The sequence below is a fragment of the Kogia breviceps genome, chromosome 6 (genome assembly GCF_026419965.1).
Source record: "Kogia breviceps isolate mKogBre1 chromosome 6, mKogBre1 haplotype 1, whole genome shotgun sequence".
NCBI classification, from domain to species: Eukaryota; Metazoa; Chordata; class Mammalia; order Artiodactyla; family Physeteridae; genus Kogia; species Kogia breviceps.
In genome coordinates, this window is record NC_081315.1 from 128,915,826 (window position 1) to 128,936,133 (window position 20,308).

The following is a 20,308-nucleotide window of genomic DNA, read 5'->3' on the forward strand; positions in this document are numbered from 1 at the left end:
CTTGGCTGCAGTCGGGGTTTTCCAAAGTGGAGGCCGCAGTACAGCTCGTCATTGACTGAGAGACGTGCCGCCCAGGCTATTTTCATGAGGGTCAAATAAAACTCTCTTGTCTTAAGGCTGCTTTGAGAGGTGTTTTCCGAATGATTTTACCAGTCAAGCAGAATGACTGTGTGGAGAGTGCAGTTAAATGGCCGGAACGCTCTGGGCAGCTGCCCTCCCCGCCCTGCGCCCCTGCGTGCCTTTCCCCCGCAGCTCCCCCTTTCCCGGGCACACACTTGCTGCTCTGTTTTCTGTTCTGGAGCCGCCTGAATTGTGTGATTTCTGAGGATGAATGTGAACTCCTCAATCCAGAAGGAAGTGCCAGGAACACAAATAGCTGATTGGCATTCACCCCTAGGGCAGGCGCATGACCGGCCCAGCCGGTCGCATTATCTCCACGGGGCACTTAGCTTTGAGAGAGACCTCAGCTCTCTCAAATCATCCCAGAAGTATTTCCAAAAGGTAGAAAGAATCGCCAAGAAAAGGCTGTAATCAGGAGGTGCTCTGTCTCTTGGGTGGGCCTCTCACTGTCGCGGCCTCTCCCGTTGCGGAGCACAGGCTCCGGACGCGCAGGCTCAGCGGCCATGGCTCACGGGCCCAGCCGCTCCGCGCCACGCGGGATCCTCCCGGACCGGGGCACGAACCCGCGTCCCCTGCATCGGCAGGCGGACTCTCAACCACTGCGCCACCAGGGAAGCCCTAGGCAGTTTATATTTTTGCTATTACTCTCTATGTGAGCTTCTTGTGATTTCAGGGCACTCTGGCCAGATTAATAGCCTTTGAAACAGGGATTTCAGCTTGGTGATCCACAAGCCACATTCCAGCCACAACTCTGTGTGTGTGTGTGTGTGCGCGCGCGCGCACGTACTTGCAAGCGCCCGGCTGGCACTGAGTAGTGGCTGCCCCATCAGTTGGCAGTGGTATATGTGGTTTATATGCATGTGGTTTATCATGGTCCCCACTATTGGCTGCCCCTCCTAACCTTACCACCACGGTGCTTCTCTCTTGTCTGTTACTCACATGGTCCCTGTAGGCCTTTGAGTTTGCTACCCTGCTTTTAGTACAAGTATTTTCAGTGTTCCTTAAATGCTGAACTCTTCACTCTGAGACAAACCAAAGGAGTTGATAAGGATTTTTCAAGAATTGATTTGTATTATAGAACTAACATTTAGAAACATCAACTGTTATTTTTCAGTGAAAATATTTTTCAGCCTGTAGCAGGGGCTGCCCCTGACTGAAGGTCTGTCTGACTTTGAACAATTTGGTCCCTATTAGGCTGTTGACTTCCTCAGGGGCCTGCCTGCCTCTGATCTCCTCGGACGACAGAGCAGCAATTCTGAAACCTGGTGCTTCCACCTCCAGCTTTGGAAGGCCTCTGCTGGAAGACATCTTCTCATAAGTAGCACAGATGCCGGCCCCAGGAGCCGGTGCACATCCTGTTTATTCAGTAACATTACAGGAAATATGAAGAAATGTGAAGTGACCGCATGTTCTTGGGTCACCAGGGCAGTTCTCAGCGTTCTTTTACTGATTAAAACTGTAACGCTCTGTAACATTCAGCTGTCTGAGGCATACAAAATCTTTGTGTCTTGTCTTCATATAACCTTTACATAACCTCCTTCCACCACCTAACTTTTCAGTATGGCCACAGACGCGTAGCAAAAGTGGTATTTGAACTTCATCCTTCTCTGCTCTGCCTGCTGTTCCGTCACTGTCTAGTGGGAGTATTCAGAGGCTATGAATAGAGAATGGAAGAAATTGAGAACCCGTGGTGGCGGAATAGCCCATAGACCATGTAGTGAGCCTCTGAATAATTGAGAAGCTGATAAGTAGAATAAGCCGTCAAAAAAAAAGAATTTTCAAACAGTGATTCATCTTAGAATCATTTCATATTTTCCCCATGACTCTTAGGGTAAAATCATAAAAGTGGAGTGTTAACTGAAACTGCATCCGATCATTGTACTGTGTTGTATTGTGTTTTATTCCATGAGCCCAGATAGGACGGCACTCTTAGTGAGTGCACAAGTTGTAGAATGGAAAAACCTGCATACACTGGAGGTAAATTATTGGGTCTATGGGCCGTTCCACCTGTGGAATCTGTGGGTTCTCAATTACATCCATTTCTATTCTGCCATGGAAACGGAACTTACAGTAAAAATAATATCTAGAGGAGTCTATCTTCTTTACATTACTTGGCTTTTTTCTCTCTCAAATAATTCTTTGTATCTTAAAGCATGTATTTCAAATATTGATTATTAAACTAGATGAGATTTTGAACTAGTTGGTTGATATTTTTAAAATTAATTTTAAAAAACTTTGAGGTAATTTTACATTCACCTACAATTATAAGAAGTAATAGAGATTCGATGTCCCCTTTGCCCATTTTTCCCCAACTGTAACATCTTGCAGTACCTTTTACAGTATCACACCAGGATATTGACGTCGACACAGCCAAGACACAGAACACTTCCATCAGCACAAGGATTCCTCAGGTTGCCCTTTTATAGCCACACTCACTCCCCCAATCCCACCTCTGGCAACTGCCAATCTATTCTCCATTTCTGTAATTTTGTGGCCCGCTTATTTTTAGAACCAATTCTCCAACAGTTGGTCTCTGGGAGGGAAATAGCCTTTAACACTTATGTAGGGCTGCGGACTTTTTGTAGGTGGAAGCTGGTACCTGAGTGCCCTCAGTGTTAGACTTGGGGTTCTATGCCAGGAGACAGCGTCTGGTCCTGAAATCCAGCTCACTAAGATGTCGCTACTGCAGCTATTGCCAGAAAATGCCCCTGCCAAAGGTTGACGGAATTTTCCCTCCTGAATTACACACCGCTTCAAAGCAGGCCAAGAAATGACCTGGGTGGGAGGCATTTCTGCACTCTCCCTGACACTACAATAGTCAGATATTGGCTGGGGCCCCTGGTAGCTGTGGAAACGGTGAGAGAAGGTATTTTATTTTCTCCACCTATCAACCTGTTGTGATTGTTTACTGATGGGTGTTGAGACTTTGAACTCTTTCCTTTTCTCTCCGTCTTTGAAGTTACCTTTGCTGCTGTGCAGCTCTGCGTTAACCCTGTATTGCACTTTGAGCTTCTGGAATGCCACGAGGTGCCAAATAGTCTTTCCCTCTTTCTTGCTATCAGTATGACTTCATTATTTGATGCCACTTACAAAGTAAAAGCCATTGCCATTGTGTTATTAGAAGAATCAGGAATCATCTAATGTCTACAGCTGTTTGGGCCTGTGTTACACTTGCTCTTATCTATAGCTTAGCTACCTCAAACGCTTCCACTTTAGGACATGAAGTGTGAGATCCAATAGAGGAGATACTGGAGAAAATTGATTTCTGCAGGTTTTTATGGATTGCAATTGCTTGTAACAGCCCTGTCTTTGGCATAAATCAACTGTACATTAAAAAAAATTTTATTGCAGAAATTAAATGATATGGCTTAGACGTAAATGGCAAGAAATTTGGTATTTCAGACATATTATATTACACTTACCTTAAAAAAGGTTTTCGTTTATTTGTCTGCGTTGGGTCTCTGTTGCTGTGCGCTGGCTTTCTCTAGTTGCGGTGAGCTGGGGCTACTCTTTGCTCTTGTTGCGGAGCACGGGCTCTAGGCGTGCGGGCTTCAATAGTCGTTGCTCGTGGGCTCTAGAGCGCAGGCTCCATAGTTGTGGCTTAGTCGCTTAGATGCTCCGCGGCATGTGAGATCTTCCCGGAACAGGGCTCGAACCCACGTCCCCTGCATTGGCAGGCGGATTCTTAACCACTGCGCCACCAGGGAAGCCCCTATTACACTTACCTTTATTTAAACTGTTTAAAATATTTTGTCACCTTTGGTAGTCTTAAGTCCCACGATGAAAACAATTTCTACTTTGTGGATATAAGGTTTGATACACAGAGAAAGATTTAATAGACTCATAAAGCCATGTCCTGATTGAGTAGTAATGAAAGAATTCATGGATTTCTAAGGTCCTCCCTTCCTTTCTTCCTTCCTATTTTTCTTTCTTTCGTATGATGCTTAACTTTAACCTTCTTTGCAAACCGAGGAGCTGCTAAGAATTTGAAAGAACTGTGTGTGTGTCCAGTATTCTTATCTATAAACTTTAACCAGCCAGTTGAGTTGTGAGAAGAATGGAATGTGTGGTTTTTGGTTTCTGGGATGATATGCAAAAGGAAATGATAAAAAAAAGTTTAAGGAGAGAGGCAGTGTAAAGCTCGTCCGTCAAATTAGTCAAACAGAAAAGGAAAGAAGGAATAAATAAATAAACTTAGGTTGCTGATCTTTGTTAATCTAGCTGATTATTACCTCTGGTATTCCACATATATACGGAGATTTACAGTTTTTCAGTTTTAGCAAATGGGTTTCTTTTGTTACATACACCCTTTTGTCAGTTGTCTGCATTAAAAAGTTTTCAGTGCTTGGTCTGCAGCATTAAATTGGGTGATTCCTGACAGAAGAAAAGAAACCAGTGGGTTATGCCTTGGAATTTAGTTTTCAGTTACTCATTAATTTCGGTTCCAAGGAGACTACTAAACCTGACTCAGTTACTTCTTGACTCAAAAACATAATTATATTGGAAAGCTAACACACTGTACCACCAAGTTTTAAATTAATATGTTTGTTTTGAATGAGTAAGAAATTAAAATGTGTACAGTGTTCTCAGAGGAGGATGTCAGGAATATAAGTGCTTGTCAGCGGGAGACCCATATAGTGAACTTCGTAATATAGTATTAGACAACTTCTTTCTGATTATTTTTGTGTACTAAATTAAGAGTTTCATTTTGCTTAAGCTTAAAATTATTTAAATGAGAAATAACATTAATGCTGGCCCAACTAAAACACCATGCAGTTGCCACCAGAATGTAAGCTCCATGAGGGCACAGACTTTGTAGATCTTGGCTACTGTTGTATTTCTAGCTCCTAGACCAGTTCCTGACACACGAGGCAACTGATACCATTTTGTCAAATGAAGGAATAATAAACACAGGATAATAGATTGAGAAATTGTGGAAGGTTTGTGTCTTCCTTGCAGTAAGTACCATTCAGTTTACTTCCCTTGAGAATAGTGAAACTATAAATTTATTTGCCATAGGTAGAGTCAGCCTCAGTATGGTACGACACTATGTACAGCATAAACGACATTACTGAAAGATGCCTCTGCCATTTTGTAGATAATACTTGCCCTTTTCTGGATATCCTGTCCTAGATCAAGTATAAGGTTTCCTAACACATATAATCCTTGAATCTCAAAACAAAGCAATAGGAAGAAGCAGGTGTAGCGTAGGAGGCCAACATCTATGGTGGTTACATAGATGATTACAAGGCTATACTAAAACTTTTACATATGCAGAGAGATCTAATATTTAATTTTCACTATAGCCTTGTGCAATAGCAATTATTTTCCATTGTGCAGGTGAAGAGGTAAGCTCAGCTAGTAAGTGGTAAAGCCTGATGAGTCCAATTCTGTCTGAAATTTGTCCAATTTGTCCAAAATGTGTGCATTTGACACCATGTTATTTTTTCTGAGTACTACAATTTAATTTCTGTGGTTTATTTCAGTCAGAATTCTTGAAGAAGTTGTTTGCATTAACTGTTCTCAAATTCTTCCTGTGGTTAATCCAGTGACTACTTTTCAGTCCTATATTACCTGACTTCTTTTGTACCATTAGACACTGAAGGTCTTTTTAAAGGTCCCACTTGAGATTCTGTCTTCAGTTGGTTTTTACTCTCCCCTGGTTTTCTACTTCTGCCCACTCTTGGGGGGTTCATTAAATGTATAGACTACATGGGGGGAGAAGTGACTCTCTATATTGAGTCTTCCCATTGGTAAGCATACATAGCTCCCCTTTTAAGTCTTTTCAGAATGACTTTCAATAAACTTTTATCTTTCTCCGTACAAGTCCTTGGTACCTTTAGTTATTATCTCAAATGGTATCTTCAAAAAAAAAAAAATTATGTGTTCTGATAGTTTGTTGTGGGTAACAGAAACTCAACTGATTTTTATATATTCTTGTATCAAGCAACCTTTCTGGAGTATTTTCAGTGCTGCATTTGTATTTTATTTTGACTTTCAAAAAACTTTTTATTTAGGAAAAATTATAGAAGATTTATAGAAGAGTTGCAAAGATTTTACAGAGTTCATCTATACCCTTCACCCTGCTTTCCCTAAGGTTAACTTCTTGCATAACTATGGCACTTTTGTCAAAAGTAAAAAAAAAAAAACCAAAAAACCGATACTGATACATTACTGTTAACGAAACTACAGACTTTATTTGAATTTCACCACTTTTTCCACTGACATCCTTTTTCTGCTCCAGGATCCAATCCTTGCATTTAGTCTCTTAATTTTAATGCAGAAAATTGTACCACCCACAAAGAATAAGGTTTGTCCCTTAGTTTCCGAATCTGTGCATGTGTGTGTGGTGTAGGTGGTGTGTGGTGTCGGTGTAGGTGTGTGGGGGGTGTAGCTGCGTGTGTGCGTGTGTGTGGTGTAGGTGTGTGTGGTATAGGTGTGTGTGGTGCCAGTGTAGGTGTGTGTGTGGTGTATGCGTGTGTGTAGGTATGTGTGGTGTAGGTGTGTGTGTGGTGTAGGTGCGTGCGTGTGAGTGGTATAGGTGTCTGGGGGGGGTGTAGGTGTGTGTGGTGTCGGTGTAGGTGTGTGTGGGGTGTAGCTGTGTGTGTGGTATAGGTGTGTGTGGTGTCAGTGTAGGTGTGGGGGGTGTAGGTGTGTGTGTGTAGATATGTGTGGTGCTGGTGTAGGTGTAGGCGTGTGTGTGTGTGTGTGTGGTGTAGCTGTGTGCGTGTGTGTGGTATAGGTGGGGGTTGTAGGTGTGTGGTGTCGGTGTAGGTGTGTGGGGGGTGTAGCTGCGTGTGTGTGCGTGTGTGGTGTAGGTGTATGCATGTGTGTTTGTGGGGTGTAGGTGCATGTGTGTAGGTGTGTGTGGTGCTGGTGTAGCTGTGTGCACGTGTGTGGTATAGGTGTGTGTGGGGGGGGTGTAGGTGTGTGTGGTGTCGGTGTAGGTGTGGGGGGGTGTAGCTGCGTGTGTGGTAGAGGTGTGTGTGGGGGGTGTAGGTGTGTACACAGTGCTTACCCCCATGAGTTGGCCTGCCCGACCACTCTTTTCCAGGCTCTGCTGGCTCTACACCCTCTACTCCTCCTGAAAATGTTGGTGTGTCCCAGGACGTCGTCCTTTGCCCTTTACTTCATGCCTGTTACACACTGTTCTGGATCTCATTTTATATCTCCCTGTGTGGGTTTGGAGCAGCCTGTGTGTCCAAGGTAGCCACTGTTTGCTATGATTACCAAATCTTTATTTCCAGCATAGATTTCTTTTTTTGAGCTCCAGATTCATATAGCTGACTGTCTTCTGGATATCTCTGCCTGGATTTTCCCCAGGCTGTCAGTAAGTCTTAAGGGAACTTATCTGATTAAATTCTCTTGCCAACTTGTCCCTCCTCCTTTATTTCCCATCTCAACAATCTCCCAAATATCCAAGGCAGAGAAACCTGTGGCACAGAGAGAAACCATTCTTTTCTCCCTCCTTCCTTCTCTGGCTCCTTCTTAGCTCCACTATCTCCCTTCATTAACTTTTAATTCTTTTTCCTTCAATTCTCACATATTTATCAACTTCTCTCCATCCTATTTCATGCAACGCTCTCATTCTTTCTTCTGTTTTCATACTATAAAACTCCTTAACATAGTCTTCAGAGCCTCTGGCCTCTCCAGCCTCATCCTGTCCCGCGATGCCCTCTCACACAGTACACACCACCCCCTCACTCGGTGCTGACCACACCCAAGTACCTGACATTCCTTGGCTGTGCCACGCTTTCTGTCTCTTTCTCCTTTGCAAGTTATGTCAGGATGCTTTTGTTGTTGTGCTTCCTACCCTCTCTTTTCCTGACTAACTCTGCTAATTCCTATAGTCTCCATTCAGTTGTCACTGCTTCCAGGAAACCTTTCCTCTCCCAGGCTGGGTTAGGTGTACCTTCTGAGTGTGTTCTTGGATAGCTTGTGTGAGTTTCTCTCATGGCACTGACATTATGGAGCTCATCTAGTTATCCGTGTACCATCCCTCTTCTCTGCGACACTATTGTATGTTCAAGGTCAAAGACTGATGCTGTACTTTCCTTTATGCTTCCTATTGCTTAGTATGGTACCTGGCACATACCTATTACTAGTAAATGTTCATGAATGAGTGAATGACTGTGTTCACTGTTCTCGGAAACACTGACTTGTCTATTTCCCCAAACCATATTCTTTCACCAGGGACAAACCTCTCTAAATGTCAGCTTCTTTATTTATAAACGAGGAGGGTGCACACTGGATGATCTCTGAAGTCCTTTACTGCTCTAACAAATTAGTATTCATGATTTTAAGATTTATCGTCCTTGAGCCTATTCAAAAGAAAATGACACAAATTCTGGAGGAAATTCCTAAAACGGAGTTGCAAAACGTTTCGAGCAATAGTGGTCACATTGAAGTAATAGTTGGACTTTTTGGTTATACTCTGTTAACTAAATGTGTCAAGCGCTAATTAATGGTCTGAGCACTTGAACATTTGAGTAGTTTACTGTGACCAGAGTTTCTGTTCCTTTGCTTACATATCTAAATCATTTTAGAGAGACTGTGCAAATTCTCCTTTGCTAAAGATTTTCAAGGAGAAGTTAGACAACTGTTTCTCATGGATATTGCAGATGGGATTTAAGACGTAATTGTATAGTGATGGGACCAATTGACCCCTAAGATCTTGCCTAATGATGAGATTCTTCAATTTTGTGGTTTACCGCTTTTGTTTTTATGATACAACAGAGAAAAAAAGTTGAATTTTAAACTTGGATAACACACTATGTATTTTTCCAAGTTCATCTCTTACTGGATTTAATATCAACATTAGAAAAGCCACCAGAAGTCTATGTTTATCAAAATTGTTGACTTCTGTGCCTCCAAAACCTGAATATAGTGGGTGGTCTCCAGCGTGCTGAAATGACCGGGGCCACGTCAGTGTTCAAGGTCCAATTTAGAAAGGTCTTTTATTGTAGACTTCTTTTTTTAATTTAAAAAACTTTCAAAATGTAAAATATAACACAGATACAGAAAAACACATAAAACAAATTTGTACTTTAATGGGTTATTACTAGATGAACATTTTTGTAATCGTCCCTCAGGTCAGAAAACAGAACTTTGTCCGTCACCGTAGAAGCCGCTCTCTGCGTCACCAGTCACAATCCCCAGCCTCCCCAGTAAACGTGTACAGATCTTTAATTACTTCTTTGCGTTTCTTAATAGTTTCATCACACGATAGGCATCCTTAAATATTCTGCTTTAGTTTACTTTTTAAAGTATGTCAGTTTTAAGCCTTTTTTAGTCTCAGGTCCTCCTTCCATCTTTTTTTCTCCCTAGTAATTGATTGTTGAGGAAATTGGATTATTTGACCTGTGGGGTTTGTTTAAAGATTTTTTTTTCTTTTGTTTTTGTTTTTTGATTTTTGCAGTACGCGGGCCTCTCACTGTTGTGGCCTCTCCCGTTGCGGAGCACAGGCTCCGGACGCGCAGGCTCAGCGGCCATGGCTCACGGGCCCAGCCGCTCCGCGGCATGTGGGATCTTCCCGGACCGGGGCACGAACCCGTGTCTCCTGCATCAGCAGGCGGACTCTCAACCACTGCGCCACCAGGGAAGCCCCAACGATTTTTTTTTTAATGTGGACCATTTTTAAAGTCTTTATTGAATTTGTTACAATATTGCTTCTGTTTTACGTTTTGGTTTTTTGGCCTCGAGGCACGTGGGATCTTAGCTCCCTGACCAGGGGTCGAACCCACACCCACTGCACTGGAAGGCAAAGTCTTAACCACTGGACCGCCAGGAAGTCCCCGACCTGTGGGGTTTCTCAGTCTGGATTTTGCCTGTTGCTCTAGCTGTCTTGGACTTGGCTGTTTAGGCTGTGTGGCTGTTTCGTGCCTCAGTCCTGAAATGACATTCTACCTGGAATATCATTCTATCTAGTCTCCCTACCCTATATCTTGTTCATGAGGTTATCTCCTACATATCCTTCAAAACTTAGCTCAAACCTTATCTCTCCTAGAAAGATCCTCTGATTTTCCCTCTAATAATAGATAATGTCATTTTCCGTAGTCTCATAGCACCTGTATAATGCTCCAATATGACGCCAAGGACATTGCTGCAACGGTTCCTTGACCCGCTTTTTCTCATGTGAGATGCTTTCAATCCATCAAACATTCACAAGAGACTTCTATGTGTCTGGCATTGTGTTAACTCACAGGATACAGAGATGGATATAGTTCCCTGCCCTCAAGAAGCTCACAATCAAAGAGGGCCAGATAAGTACGGTACACAATTGTTCCGAGTAGAGGAGGCAGGATAAAGGAGTATAGAGGAGAGGACTCCTACCCTAAACTGAGGGGAGAAGGGAAAAGGGAGTGTGACCACAGAAGGTTTTCCAGGATAGATTATAATTCCACAGTCTAGCGCACTGCGTGCAAGAGAATTGGTACTTATTTATACTACAAAAAGGAATGTTCTACTTTATAGTCATTTACTAAGCACTTTTTAGGTGGCAAGTTTCATATTATCAATATTATGGAGAAAAACAATTTTTTTTTTGCTTTTTTGATAGCTATGACAGACACTTTTCAAGTATATAAACAGCTAGATTGAAGTGTTACTAGAGGGTTTAGTTTTATATAAGGTGAAAACCAAGGCTTTAACCTTTATTCTAAATGTAAAAATATACATTAATATTTTCTATTTCCAGAAACTAGGCTGAGGATAATAGTTTCCCTGGTAAGGCACAGAAGGGAATAGATCATTTTTATGGTTCAGAAGAGTTGATGATAAAGTTATCCAAAGTTATCCTCTATTTTTCAGAACAAATTTTTGCTAGCCTGTCTAGTATATTGTTTCATTTCCTGAAAAGTATGGAAAATTTTACATTGTATTCGTTATGTGGAAATTTAATAGAATCCCTTTCATTCCCTGTCTTGAGGTGCCTGAGATTTAAAACCACTCCTTTAAAGACCCTCTTCCCACTCTTCCTCCAGCAGACAAAACGCCCTTGGTTTATGCCTTTTCTATGTCCTAAGATCCAACGGCTTTGCTTATTAAGAGTCTTCTAAATCTCAAGTATGATTAGTTTATTGTAGCTCTCCTCCCTATGAAGCCAGCCCAGTATGAAACAGTGACTGTCCAGTGTCCTTGAGTACTGGCTGAGATTTCACACTGTATAGAATCCAAAAGTATCTCAAGGACTGTCTCTGGAACAGTAACACAATTTTCATACCTGTTATGGACTGAATGTTTGTATCCCCCCCGCCCCCCCAAATTAATGTGTGGAAATCCAAACCCTTGATGGAATGGCATTAGGAGATGTAGGGCCTTTGGGAACTGGTCATGTCATGGGGGTGGAGCCCTAATGAATGGGATCAGTGTCCCTACAAAAGAGACCCCACAGAGCCCCTTCTGCTTTGTGAGGACACTGAGAGAAGACAGCTGTTTATGAACCAGAAAAAGGGCTCTCACCAGACACTGAATCTAACGCCATCTTGATCTTAGATTCCTTAGCCTCCAGAACTGTGAGAAATAAATATTGCTTAAGTCACCCAGTCTATGGTATTTTTGTTATAGGAACCTGAATGGTCTAAGACAATACCCTTCAATAAATTGGTACCCACGTTTAACATTAATTGCCCAATGAACTGCCTTAGTTACTTTTTGTTCTTTTATAACCCCCCCAATTTTTTATTAGAGAAAGTTTCAAATATATACAAAAAATAGAAGAACCAATTTAATGAACCCCATGTACCCATCACCTAGATCGCAGTCTTGTTTCATCTATACCTGCCTTAGCTCTTTACCCCCTTCCCTACTACTGGATTATTTTAACTATGTCTGAGACATCATGTCATTTCATCCAAGCATTTGAAAAATGACTACATAATTACATAAGTGATACATATGTATTAGTGCATATTAGGTACATAAATGATATGTATCTCTAAAAGACTGATATGTATCTCTAAAAGATCCTTTAAAAATAATTACAGTTCCATTCTCATGCCTAAAAATTAAAAAATTTCCCTTAGAAGTATAAAATATCCAGTTAGTGTTAAAATTTCTCCTATGGTCTTATAGTAATTTTTATAGTTGGTTTGCTTTCATCAAGGTTTACTCATTGCTTTTTAAAATAAATCTATTTATTTTTTATTTATTTATTTTTGGCTGCGTTGGGTCTTTGTTGCTGTGGGTGGGCTTTCTCTAGTTGCACCAAGTGGGGGCTACTCTTCATTGTGGTGCGTGGGTTTCTCATTGTGGTGGCTTCTCTTGTGGAGCATGGGCTCTAGGTGTGCGGGCTTCAGTAGTTGCAGCACATGGGCTCAGTCATTGTGGCTGATGGGATCTAGAGCGCAGGCTCAGTAGTTGTGGCTCATGGGCTCTAGAGCGCAGGCTCAGTAGTTGTGGCACACGGGCTTAATTGCTCCACGGCATGTGGGATCTTCCTGAACCAGGACTCGAACCTGTGTCCCCTGCATTGGCAGGTGGATTCTTAACTACTGCACCACCAGGGAAGCCCTACACATTCCTTTTGATTGATACATTTTTTTACATCGCTTTTAATTGAGAAATTTCCCTCTTGGAACTCACGACTGCAATTATTTCGTGTTTAATATGGCATACACTTGGCATTTTATTCTACATTATTTAAAAATTCTGACAATGCTAACATTGTTCTTATTATAAAAGTAACAAATGTTCAACCGAGAAAAAAATTTTAAATATCAAAAAGTGTATGAAAGTAAAATATTTTCCTATTATTATGCCAAAATAACTGTTAGCTCTTTGGGATTATTTTCTACTAATATGTATATATTCCATTGTATAATTTTTACATAGTATGTATTCCCTCTGCTATTACTTTAGGCTTAATTTGCTCTTCTGGTTCTTAAGGTAAAAGTTGAAATTTTCATGATTTTTGCTTTTCTAATATAGACACTTAAAGCTATACCTTTCCCTTTAAGCATGTTGAGTTTTTATTATCGTACAATTAGAAATATTTTCTAATTTCCCTTGTGATTTCTTTGATATGTGTTTTGCTTGGAAATGTATTGCTTAATCTCCAAATATTTGTGGGATTTTCTAGATATCTTGTTATTCATTTCTCATATTACACACTGTATGATTTCATCCCTTTTAAGTATATTGAGACTTGTTTTATGGCCTGCATATAATTTATTCTTGGGAGTATTCCTTGAAAATATGTATATTCTGCAGATTTGGGGTGTAGTGATCTTTAAGTGTCAATTTAAGCACATCCACATGTAAAACAATGAAGTTGGACCCTCATTCAACATACAAAAATTAACTCAAAATGGATCAAAACCTAAATGACAAGGTAAAACTAAAACTCTTACGAGAAAAACATAGGTGTAAATCTTCATGACCTTGGATTAGGCAGTAGTTTCTCAGATATGACACCAAAAACATAAGCAATGAAAAAACAAAATCAATAAATTGGATTTCATGAAATTAAAAATGTTTATGCATCAAAGGATAATACCAAGAAAGTGAAAAGACAAGCCACAGGATGGGAAACGATATTTGCAAATCAGATATCTAATTAGGGTTTGTACCTGGAACATATAAAGAACTCTTACAACTCAATGAAAGACAATCTAAAAAATGGGCCAAGGATCTGGATAGACATTTCTCTAAAGTAGATATACGAACAGCCAATAAACACATGAAAAGATACTCAACATCAGAAAAATGAAAATCAGAACTAAGAGATACCACTTCACACCCAATTAGGACAACTATAACAGAAAAAACAACAAACAAAAAACACCACCACGGACTATCACAAATGTGGTCTGGATGTGGAGAAACTGGAACCCTTAATTTCTAGTGGGAATGTGAAATGGTTGCTTTGGAAAAGTCTGACAATTTCTCAAATGATTAAACATAGAGTTACCATATTGACTTCTTGGTATATACCCAAGAGAAATGAAAACATATGTCTACACAAAATCTTGTACATGAATGTTTATAGCAGCATTATTCATAATAGCCAAAAACTGGAAACAAACCAAATGTCTATCACCTGATGGGTGGGTAGATCAAATGGGGTCTCTCTATTCAATGAAATGTTATTTGGCAATAAAAAAGAATGAAGTGCTGACACATGGCTATAATGTGAATGAACCTTGAAAACAATATGCTGAGTGAAAGAAGCCAGTCACAAAAGACTACATATTGTATGATCCCATTTATATGGAATATCCAGAATAGGCACATCTATAGAGACAGGATGTGGATTAGTGGTAGCTTAGGGTTGGGGATGGTGGTACTGGGGACATAGGAGGTGAACCATAGGAGGTGTGGGACTGCTGCTTTGCGCTCAGCAAAGCCTTAGGTGCTTCAGAAGGATCTCTTAGCCCTTCTGTTCTGTCCTCTGCCTCTGGTGTGTGATGGTTGTACACTAGGTGCAAGCTCTGTAGGAGAGAACTGGCAGGAGGTGGGTATGGAATTGCTGTTTGATTAGGGCTCCTTAGAAATCCAGTTCTTCAGGTCAGCAGCACTTAAAAGTTTGTAGAAGTTCAGCTGGTTTTTTTATACTCCCCATTTTGATAGGGTTAGTCTTCTTCCTGTCAAGGATGGAAGCAGGTCATCTTTTTGGTGGGGGAAGGGATCATCTGTATGTGAAATTTAGTTTACTTATGTCTCTCTGCATCTCAGCTCTGATGGGTTTTTAAAGAAAATCTGTGATTTTGTGCATTATCCAGCTTCTTATTGGTTTCAGGCTCTGGTTACTTTTAAAGTATATATATATATATATAAAATTTATTTATTTATTTATTGGTACGCGGGCCTCTCACTGCTGTGGCCTCTCCCGTTGCGGAGCACAGGCTCTGGATGCGCAGGCTCAGCGGCCATGGCTCACGGGCCCAGCCGCTCCGCGGCACGTGGGATCCTCCCGGACCGGGGCACGAACCCGTGTCCCCTGCATCGGCAGGCGGACTCTCAACCACTGCGCCACCACGGAAGCCCTAAAGTTTATATTTTTATAGTTATATGTTAATGGAAACACTTTTCAGGCATCTACAATTAGTGTTTACTTTTTAGTGGCTTATCAAATGACAATATCCTAATGTGGAATCCCAAGAAATCTGTGAAAGGCCAATGAATAAATGAATGATGACATTTACTCTGGGTACCGAGTCGCAGGTACTGACCATACATTAATATCCATAATCTGCCTTATGCCAAGTAATACACATTTACAAGATGGTGGCCTTGAGCTAGGCTACAGTTTATTGATAAAGTACCAGGAAAAAAGTATAATGATTGACTATGCAGTCTTGCCTCAGGAGCATTTATACAACCATGAGTTAAAAAGAGATGCAGGGCTTCCCTGGTGGCGCAGTGGTTGAGAGTCCGCCTGCCGATGCGGGGGACACGGGTTCGTGCCCCGGTCCGGGAGGATCCCACATGCCGCGGAGCGGCTGGGCCCGTGAGCCATGGCCGCTGAGCCTGCGCGTCCGGAGCCTGTGCTCCGCAACGGGAGAGGCCACAACAGTGAGAAGCCCGCAACTGCCAAAAAAAAGAGATGCAAATGCATTCATAATTAATATGGCTTATCTACATTACTTTAGAGCTATATACAAGGATTTTTATTCATAATCATTAATTTTGCTTATATTTGTTAAAAATAAAACTTATTTTCTACAGTTTCCCATAATGTTTTGAAAGAGACTTTATGCCTTTGTCTGTTTAGTTTTCATGTCTTGATTATATTCCTTTTACTTTATACTGTCTTTTAAGATTCTGTAGAGGAATTTCACCTGGAGTGACTGGTACAAAGGAGAATCAGATATTAAATGTCCAACAAATATATTTTTTAAAAAAATGTAAATTCTCAAACATTCATAAAGTAATTAGAACAATGAACTCCCATGCTTCTAATAACTATTGACATAGGTTAATCAATCTTGTTTGATTTATCCCACCCATTTTATTAAAAAATTATTGATTGACTGATTCCTGGAATATTTTATTTTCTTCCTGGAATATTTTAAAGCCAATCCCAGATGTTATATCTCATTTTACCCGTATGTTGTTCTACCTGATAGGAGAACATTTAAAACAAAATTACTATGACATAATTATGTCTAACAAAGTTAATAGTAATTCCAGAATGTTTCAGACATTGCCTTTTCGTGCCCTGTTTCCTAGCTGCCCAGAAACACCTGGGGAAATTAAATTTATGTTTCTAATGTTATCCAAATAATATTCTGATTTCTAAAATTTTGAATATTCACTGCTTTTTTCTTTTGCTCTCAAGAATGTCCTAGATATGTTTATAGGCCACACAATCGGCCTATGAAAAAACTTGTTCTGGGACCCAAGCACATTTTATACACACTGTGTACTTGATCCTCTTATGGTGATTTATAATGCAGGTTATGAGAGGCAAAGTTCTGAGAAGTTTGACAAAGAGTTAACTTAAGCAAGAATTTCCTAAATTTATTTGGCCCCAGAAGCTGTTTTTTAAGTAATCTCTGTTAGCCAAAATACATTCTGGGGAATGCTATTCTAGGCAGGAGAATGCAGCCTCTGAAGAGCAAAACAAATTTTAAGCTTAATTTTAACTGAATTAATTAGATGATTATCTGTCCCTATGGCATTATCATCATGATCGTGTAATATCTATTTTTTTGTTTTCCAACAGTCTGCTTAATATTGATAATGTAGTATTACACATAGGTCATCCTCTTCAGGATCTTACATTCTGAAAATCTTTCATCACACTATAAGCAAATTAAGCATAAACATTTTGTTTTTCCTATAGATATTTGCAAAAAAAAAAAATGTATACATCACAATCCCTCCATAGAGAAAGATAAATGCATTTGGTATTGTATTGAAGGGGAAGCTAGAAATAAGACGTGAGGAAACTCAAGGAAATACAAACCAAAAGATAATAGTGAGCAATTATATTTTATTTGTGAAGAATTGGTTAAAATAATAGTTTAAAGTTAGGCAGTAGTGTGGAAATTCTCACAAGTAGTTTATATATTTATGTACTCTTAAAATATGTTTATTTAAAAACAAATCTAAGTAGTTAACAGGGCCAAGTGGAGGCTAATTACACATGAAGGGAAAAAAATTCTCCATCTGTCACTCTTATCCGCTCACTGACACTGGATTGAGAAGGGAGTCAAGAGGCACTCATACTTTAGTGGGCCTGCCTCTCATTCTAACAGAATTTAATCGACATCTGGCCCCTGTCCCCCAGCTCCTTGCCACGGTGGATTAGCTGGATGCACAAGTGCCTCTTGTCTTTACCCTGTATGTTGCATAAATGTGTAGATGCCTCTTTTTTCTGTGATGCTACAAAGGTAATTTTTTCTCCATTACTTATAGTCAAACTACAACTTCAAGCAGAAGAGAGAGGGGTTGTGTCTATCAAAGGAGTGTGTGCGAACCGTTACCTTGCTATGAAGGAAGATGGAAGATTACTGGCTTCTGTAAGTAATGTTTTCTCTTTTTGTACTTTTTAAAAAAAATTTAACTTTTATTGCTATGAATTTACTAGTATTGGTATTATTAAATCTTTATTAAGGGTTTTACAGGTATATCATTTAATCTTCACATTCATCCTATAAAATAAGAGTATTATACTCTATTTCACAGAGGCAAAAACTGAAGTTCTGAGGGAGTAATAAAGTAACCAAGAAAACACAGGTCATATGAGGCAGAGCCTGGATGGCATGCCAGGTAGTCTTGACTCCAGAGCAGGAACTCTAATTCACTGCATTTTACTGCCTTTGCTCCAAAGCTATTAAACTATAGTTTAATTTTTAAATTATATTTTTAATAAATTTATTTATTTACTTTTGGACACATTGGGTCTTCACTGCTGCACAGGCTTTCTCTAGTTGTGGTGAGCAGGGGCTACTCTTCATTGCAACACGCAGGCTTCTCATTGCGGTGGCTTCCCTGTTGCGGAGCATGGGCTCTAGATGCATGGGCTTCAGTAGTTATGGCACGCAGGCTCAGCAGTTGTGGCTCTACAGCGCAGGCTCAGTAGTTGTGCTGCACAGGCTTAGTTGCTCCACGGCATGTGGGATCTTTCTGGACCAGGGCTTGGACCTGTGTCCCCTGCATTGGTAGGCGGATTCTTAACCACTGCGCCACCAGGGAAGTCCCTAAAACTATAGTTTTAAAAAAATCTTTATATTGTGCAACTGTCTGAAGATCATTGGGATGGACATATAAAATTCTGAGTATGAGTTTTTAAGTTTCTTTTAAATATGACATAGAAACACTTGCCATTTAGAATACTATAAAATAGAGACAATAATGATCGTATCTCAGTTTTTGTGTGGACTTAATTAAATAATTTATATCAAGTGCCAAAATCAGGGTCTTATACATAATAGGTCCTCAAAATTGTTACTTCCTCCTCATGTTACTTCTCATATATAAGCTCATTAAGGGCAGGGACTTCTCTTTTTTTTACATTTTATCACAGCTACTCCACGGTCCTTGCTGCTGGCTAGTATTCTCTCCATTAATACAGGCTCCCTGTCAACTTCACCATTATTATTACAACCAGGATTGTATGTCTGTTGAGCAGACACTGTGTGGGGAACGATGCAGGGAAGCAGATCAGTACAGATCGTACTTCTGTCTCATTGGGGGAGTAGATAAGACATGTACCTAAAAGTGTGTGTATATACAAACCACAGCCATAATACCAATACCAGTAGCCAGTTACATAGCACTCTATAGCTTTCCCCACAGAATGGATCTAATAGTACTGAGCAGTTATGGTGTTTTGAGATTAGTTTTTGAATTTTTTTCTGAGTGAAGATCTTTGGATTTCTTTTTTTAAATTAATTTTTTATTGGCGTGTAGTTGATTTACAATGTTGTACTAGTTTCAGCTGTACGGCAAAGTGAATCAGTTATATATATATCCACTCATTTTTAGGTTCTTTTCCCACATAGGCCATTACAGAGTATTGAGTAGAGTTCCCTGTGCTATACAGTAGGCCCTTATTAGTTATCTGTTTTATACATAGTAGTGTGTATATGTCAACCTCAATGTCCCAGTTTATCCCTCCCCTCCCCCCCCATAACTGTTTGGTTTTTACATCTGTGACTCTATTTCTGTTCTGTAAATAAGTTCATTTGTACCATTTTTTTAGATTCCACATATAAGTGATATCATATATTTGTCTTTCTCTGTCTTCACTTAGTATATAATTTCTTTGTCCATCCATGTTGTTGCAAATGGCATTATTTCATTCGTTTTTATGGCTGAGTAATAGTCCATTGTGTATATATGTACCACATCTTCTTTACCCATTCCCGTCGATGGGCATTTAGGTTGCCTCCATGTCACTGCTGTTGTAAATAGAGCTGCAATGAACACTGGAGTGCATGTATCTTTTTAAATTACCGTTTTCTCTGGATATATGCCCAGTAGTGGGATTGCTGGATCATTTGGTAGCTCTATTTTTAGTTTCTTAAGGAACCTCCATCCTGTTCTCCATAGTGGCTGTACCAATTTACATTCCCATCAAATGTGGGAGGGTTCCCTTTTCTCCACACCCTCTCCAGCATTTATTGTTTGAAGATTTTTTGCTGATGGCCATTCTGACTGGTGTGAGGTGATACCTCATGGTAGTTTTGATTTGCATTTCTCTAATAATTAGTGATGCTGAACATCTTTTCCTGTGCCTCTTGGCCATCTGTATGTGATCTTTGGATTTCTGAAGGGACTGAAACAGACTTACAGAGAAAAAGAATATTCAACCATCTGACTGATCATCTGACAAAGATATATTTAATATATTTGTTTGATTTTTGCAGGATAAATAAGTCAGTGTAGCGGTGCTCTTTTTTTGTAATTGAATAAATTTTACAATCCTCTTCAATAGCTAGTATTTTTTGAGTGTACAGTATACTAGATACCACGCTAGGCATTAGGGTTATACAATTGAATAGAGAATGGCCTGTGCCTTTAATAAGTGACCATCTGGGGAGGCAGAAGTGTAAATAAGTATTCGTAACAATGTGTAAGGGGTGGCTTTGATGTGTTCTTCTATATGTTGCATGTATGCATAGTAATAAGGGAAAGGGAGCGATTAAACTTGTCTAGATTGGGAAAAAGGACCTACAAAGAGGATTTGACATCATGTAGAGGAAGGAGTTTATCAGGCAGTTCGGGAGCAGAGGAATGG

At 40.1% G+C, this 20,308-nt stretch overlaps 1 protein-coding gene across 2 annotated transcripts in view; it reads left to right on the forward strand.

The window, feature by feature from the left end:
- Positions 1-20,308, forward strand: part of FGF2 (fibroblast growth factor 2) — a 61,431-nt gene that overhangs the window by 25,796 nt on the left and 15,327 nt on the right. For both annotated transcript variants that reach the window (XM_067036635.1, XM_059066798.2), the window contains exon 2: positions 17,482-17,585. In XM_067036635.1, the coding sequence (XP_066892736.1) occupies positions 17,482-17,585 (104 nt within the window). The remainder of the gene's footprint in view (positions 1-17,481; positions 17,586-20,308) is intronic.